We start from the raw sequence: 6,209 nt of genomic DNA on the forward strand, positions 1-6,209 counted from the left end.
AGATTAAATTTATAGAATTAGAATTGCTAAATCAAAGAATATAGTACTTAAACTTTGATGTTTATTTCTAATTTGCTTTTCAGAGTTTGCAACAACTAATCTGAGAGAGAAAAAGAAAATCTATGCCTGTATCCCCATTGCCTTATCTACATTGGGTTTTATGAGCACATTATTATTAATTTGAGAAATCGTTTGTTTAACTTTATTCTCTATTTATTCCATGGAGATAAAATGTATTATGAAAACATGAATGGAGTGCTTTTAAAAGACATTTTTCATGGCAAGTGAGGAATTGATTTGAGCCAATCTTTCTCGTATTCGACTGTGAAATATATAATCCAATATAACAGCAATGTCATTAGATCTGTCATCTGACTGTGAGTGTCCTAATTGTTCGGAGGGTCCTCAGAATGAGTCTGATTGGAACCCCTGTTCCCATGAGGGTGGGAATGGCTCTTTACATTCAAGATCAAGAAAGAAATCCATGCTTTCTTCTAGCATGCAGTACTTTCCTTCTCAGTGTTGTCCCACCAAGCCAGAGAGTGATAACAAAGAAGACTCAGCAGTTCTTCCCTCAGATGAGGAAAGCTATGTGGGTTCTTCTCAAAACAATCATCCCATTTGGAGCCTTGAGGATATCAAAAGGAAAATCAAGCCATTGAGAGAGCGGACTATCCAAGAGTTACTGAGAGAGTTTGGGGATAGTGGGAAGTTCCAGCCAAACTCCATGTCCCTGAGCTACTTTAGAGATCAGGTGGTTATGAAGTTCAGAAGAGCTCTGTATTATTCTGGAATTTGGGTGACGCATGTTCGAGGCCACAAACCTCATAAGCACTTTACGGCTAATTATTTTAAAAGAAACCCTGGTTGCCTACACCGGCTGGTTCCATGGCTGAAACGGGAACTAACAGCTGTTTATGGAAATTACGGCTACACAGTGAAGAACATCCTAACCACCATCCTCCATCACATGACAGAATATGACTTGGACAGTGAGTCCTTCATTCACCTCCTGGAACCTTATCTCTTACAACACACCCACCATTTCCTACATGAGTTTATTAGTTTTGTTCATTCACCTTACAACATGGACACCTATGACCAGCGAGCCATCTATCAATGCTCTGCTGCTTCACCATATGTAAACAAGAAGCCCCTTGTATCAGCTCTTGTTTCACCTCCGCCTAAGGATCACACTCTACTGATATCTCAACATAATACAAAGCGGTCTAAAAACACCCAAGGTCAATGGGATAAAGAGGAGAGGCCCCTGTCAGGCTTGAAACAGTTTCCAAATGGTAACTTTTCCTTGAAGAAATCTGAAATCCCACCAGTCTATGATGAAACAGTAAGCAAAATCTATGGTGGAATCAAAGACAAAGCAGAATCAAGTGACCACAAAAGCACCATTTCTATGAATAATATACTCCAGAAGTGGGCTACTCCAAGGGAAAGGTGCCCAGGCTTACTGAAAATAAAAGTTCAAGAGAAAAAGACAGAAGGGATAAAGTTGTTTCCTGATCATGTCCACGATCTGGGAAAGAGTGACACAACCGCACACACCTTCAGTACCCCCGCAATTTCTAATCAGGTTCATCCACAGAAATATAGTTTGAGAGAAAGAAAGGGTTTGAGCCTTGGCCAGAAGATAAACTTTCAGAAAAAAGAAGAAGAAAATAACAAATACTCAGATCATTCACCAAAGACCATTCAAAGACTGTCCAGAGAAAGATCCTTGAAAAGTTGCAAATCCAGAGAGAGAGACCCCTCTTGGAGTTGCATTTCAGAAAATGCCTTTTCTCCTGAGAGAGATGGCAGGAAACTGAGTTCTTTTAGAAAAAAGAGGATGAAGTGTAGACAACTCTCCCAATCTGTAGAAATTGGTTCACACTCTAGGAGAAGAATCCAAAGACGATCAAGGTCCAATACTCACAGATCCAAATCCTGGTGTGTTGGATCTAGAAAGAGATCTGTAAGCAGAGAATCAAGTAATCTCTCTCTGAGAGGAAGTCACAGAAGTGAACACTTCACCCAGAATATATGCTGTGAGCCCTCAAAAGAAAAGCACACACATGGCAATGAATCAAACTATGGGAGGCCATCTTCAACCACAGTCCAATACGTGAAGCTTTCTTCAACTGCTGGGAAGAGACCCAAGTGTCCTTCTAAAAGTGAAGGTGCTTCCCAAGCAGGAAGACACGGTAACAGTCCCACATGCCTACATCCTCAGGAACACAGATCCCCAAGTAAACAGGAGATAAAGCAAAAAACAACATTTCCTAGAACTGGAAGAACCAGAGCAGCTAGGCACAGAAAAACCAAATGCCATTATTCAGACATACACATCACAGAGGATGTCAATGATAAACTGGTCAATCTGGATGATATAAGACAAATGAGTGGTCTGAGTGTGCACCCTCCTGCAGGAGGCAAATCCACCAAAAACAGCATTTGAATCTTCAGAATATTCACTGGGTCAAGAAAGAATACAAAAGAAACGTACTATCAGAAACATAGGTGCAAATTGTTTTAAAAGGCAAATCAGTCTACTAAACTAGCCACCAAACTAATTATTCATACTTGCAAAGAGTATGAATATAATCTAAAAACATTATTGAAAAGATTTATCCATCACTTTATAACTGAAAGTAAAAGCCTGGTTATTAAATTCAAAGTTGACTTTGGAGACAAATGCAAATCATTAAATTGGTCATATATGTAAATATTTCTCCCTACATTTTTTCTTATGAAATCAATTATTAAAATATTTGACTTATTTTTTTGCTTCTAGATTTAACTGTAAAGATTGACTGCTCAAAGTTCCAAACACCCTGAAGATTATACTAACAATAAAAGTATAAGTTTCCTAACACAAGTTATTCATAAGTATGTTACTAAACACATGTGTTATTGTATTAGTTTGTTCTCACACTGCTATAAAGAACTGCCTGAGACTGGATAATTTATCCAAGAACGAGGTTTAATTGACTCACAATTCAGCATGCCTGGGGAGGCCTCAGGAAACTTGCAATCATGGCAGAAGGGGAAGCAAAAACATCTTTCTTCACATGGCAGCAGGAGAGAGAAGTGCAGAGCAAAGGTGGAGAATGCCCCTTGTAAAACCATCAGATCTCGTGAGAACTCACTATCATGAGAACAGCATGGGGACACTGCCACCATAATCCATTTACCTCCCACAAGGTCCCTCCCCCAACATGTGGGAATTACAATTTGGATTACAATTCAAGATAAAATTTGGATGGGGACACAGAGCCAAACCATATCAGTTATTTAAAAAATAATAATATCTATTGAGGTCTATTAGGTTTTAGACCTAATGCATTTTTAGTCCCTGGAAAGTAAAGGCAGGGTCACTGTCTTAAGGTATAGGTATTGTCTTAAAGTATTTCACAGCCTAGTTTCCAAAATAGATGTAAATAAATAGGTAAAAATGAGCATCTATGGAATTTTTGGCACACTTTTTACTATCACCCTCTCTTGAAAACTGTACCTCCACATGCCCTGACATCCAGATGTCTTCATTAGATACCATTTTTTTTCTTTTAGATAACTCTGATTCTCCATCTATAGTACCATGGCACAATGATGGTGGCTACTTAAACCAAGCTAATCAGTATTTTGCCCCTCTGGCCGCACAATATAGTATTTCCCTGGTATTTCTCAAACTAGTTCTGAACAAAAGGGTCATTCTTTTTCCCTGTCAGCATATGGTGAGAAATTTAAAGTTTAGATATTAAGTTGGTGCAAAAGTAATTGCAGTTTTTGCCACTAAAAGTAATGACAAAAATTACTTTTGCACCAACCTAATACTATCAAGAGCTGTATTTCTCAGTATGAGAAAGTCAGTTTGAGGTAAGACAGGAGAAAGCTAACAGAGTAAAGTGAGACGAGTCAGGTGAAGAAGTACAACCTGGATCTTCTAGAACCCAAGCTGTCATTCTATCTTTTATGTGCCTGTATTATTTTAACCCTCCCTAAGTATTGTGTCAGTGCATTTCCTGTATGCCTCCTTTATTTAATCAGGATTTTTATTTACTTTCAATCAAGCAAGGCACTGGGAATTGGCACAATGGAGTCTGTTAGAGAATGAACAGGGGGCAATAATTGTCTTGGGGAAGTTTCTGAAGACTTTTTGGAAGTCATATATGGGTATGGTCCTAAAAGGTGAGTAAGAGTTTACCAGGTGAATTTATTGGCAAGGGCTATCAAGAAAAAGGAGAGACCTGAAGAAAAGGAAGAAAAATGAAATTGTTTAGAACTCCACTTCTAATGTAGCTGGAAAATCCTGAGAGATACGCTGAGAAGGGAAGCTGATGCCAAGTTGTAAACTGGCATGAAACCAGGCTGAGTCCACAGCAGTCACAGAGCACCTAAAGTTAGCACAGGACTCAAAATTCAAATTTGTGATACTTAAACAGAATTTTATTTACTTTCTTAACTCTTTTGAAAAAGAATAAAGACACGTTTCTAAAGAAATCTTAGAAAACCCCACGTAACAGAAATACAGGTGTTCCAGTAAATTTAGTTGTAAACATTGCCATATTTCCCCTTTTTTTGTATGTAACCTCTTATCAAGTTAGGTGAGCTTTCTACTATCAACCATTAGCTAAACCTTTCATGGTACAGATTCATGGAAATATATGCAAAGTCCTGAAATTAGAAACATGAAATCAATTTATAATAGTTCAGAACACCACAGTCTAGCAGCAGTTTATAAAAAAGAAAGTAAAACTGTTACTGTAGCCAAAAGTATACTTATGAGCCAGTAATGCTAGGCTGCATTCAAAGATGTAGAGAATTTCTCTGGGTAAAGAAAAGCAAAGTAGACATGTCAATGTCTTCAAATACACAAATGATTGTTTTAAAGGAAAGTGTATTTTTGTAAATAATTTGGAGAGCAAATCTGGCTTCTTTTAAGGGTAAAGTTTCAGGAAGGTGATTTCTGCTTAATCAAAGAAAGCCTTTCCTATTAGACTAGTCATATGGTTCCTTTAAGAGTGGCGAAAGAGGCCAATGGAGAAAAGGAATTCTCATCCTTAGAAGTGTTCATGCTTGGCTGGATTCCAATAATGTGAAAAATTTGACTGGATGCTTTCTAAATTTCAGTCTATCTCAAAGATGTCAAGACTCATTAAAGAGTCAAATAAATTTTCTAATGAATCAAAAATGTCATACCATTAAATATGGAAAGAGCATTTCATGGATGGGAATATATATTTAATGAAAACACCGTGACAATAACAAATATTGAAAGTTTACTATTTGTGATATACACACACACACATACAAATTCTATGAGGCAGTACTTTAATCCACATTTTACCAACGAGGAAAGCTAGTAAATGTTGTGGTTTGAACTCCAACCTAGATGGCCCCAACTCGAGTAAATGATCTTAAACCACAACCTGGTACTACCTACTTTTTAGATGTTGCTGCCATTTTTATCATCTTTCACATCCTCTGGTGAACACATTCACAAACACTACATCATTTTACTATCACAAAAAGTGAGTAAAGTTGGATTAATTACACTTATCTTGTCAACAAGGAAAATGAGTTTCAAAGAGATTATATCATAACAAGCAACAGAGCTGAGAGTAAAACTGTAGTTCTAACTGCCCATGCTTTGCCTTTTTATAGCTTATTCTGGTTGACTGAATTTTTCAAATCCAACTCAGAAATACTTATAACCCTTAAACACCTAGTCTTCTCTGCTACTGAGAGCACTTTTTCATTCAAAATCCAGAATACTAACATAATCATACAGGATGAGGGGCCAAAGGATCACTTCTATTTATTTATAAAGATAAAAACCAATTCCTCTTTCCCAAGTTCACCCTGAATTGTCCTTTTGATGCCAATGGGGTTCATCTCAGCCAGCTGGGAGCAGGCAGGTGACTGATTTTCAATACCTATGGCTCAGTTCACACAATATCTTCTATGGCGTGTGAGTCAGCTGAAACCTTGGAGGTCCAGGACCAGTTTTTATCTCTGTCCTTGACTCCCTAGTGCTCTTTGGAGTGATACTCCTTGAGGTATATTTTATCTGTCTAATAAAAAGCAGGTAAGGAGAAATGAGGTGTCTGAAAATACTTGAAAGTCATTGTCAGGAGTGAATATAAAAATGAATGAATTATTAATACTTATAGCTTTCCATTGTGCATCTTTTAACTAATGAGAATTTATCA

The 6,209-nt window shown here is 37.5% G+C and overlaps 1 protein-coding gene across 1 annotated transcript; it reads left to right on the plus strand.

Moving 5' to 3' along the window:
• Nucleotides 1-352: 352 nt before the first annotated feature.
• LOC105529036 (E3 ubiquitin-protein ligase Topors-like) lies at nucleotides 353-2,873 on the plus strand. Its single transcript, XM_011966094.1, has one exon. It carries the CDS (start codon nucleotides 353-355, stop codon nucleotides 2,453-2,455), a length of 2,103 nt encoding a protein of 700 aa, XP_011821484.1. The 3' UTR covers nucleotides 2,456-2,873.
• The last annotated feature ends 3,336 nt before the right edge of the window (nucleotides 2,874-6,209 follow it).

Source organism: Mandrillus leucophaeus, unplaced genomic scaffold (assembly GCF_000951045.1).
Source record: "Mandrillus leucophaeus isolate KB7577 unplaced genomic scaffold, Mleu.le_1.0 Scaffold742, whole genome shotgun sequence".
NCBI classification, from domain to species: Eukaryota; Metazoa; Chordata; class Mammalia; order Primates; family Cercopithecidae; genus Mandrillus; species Mandrillus leucophaeus.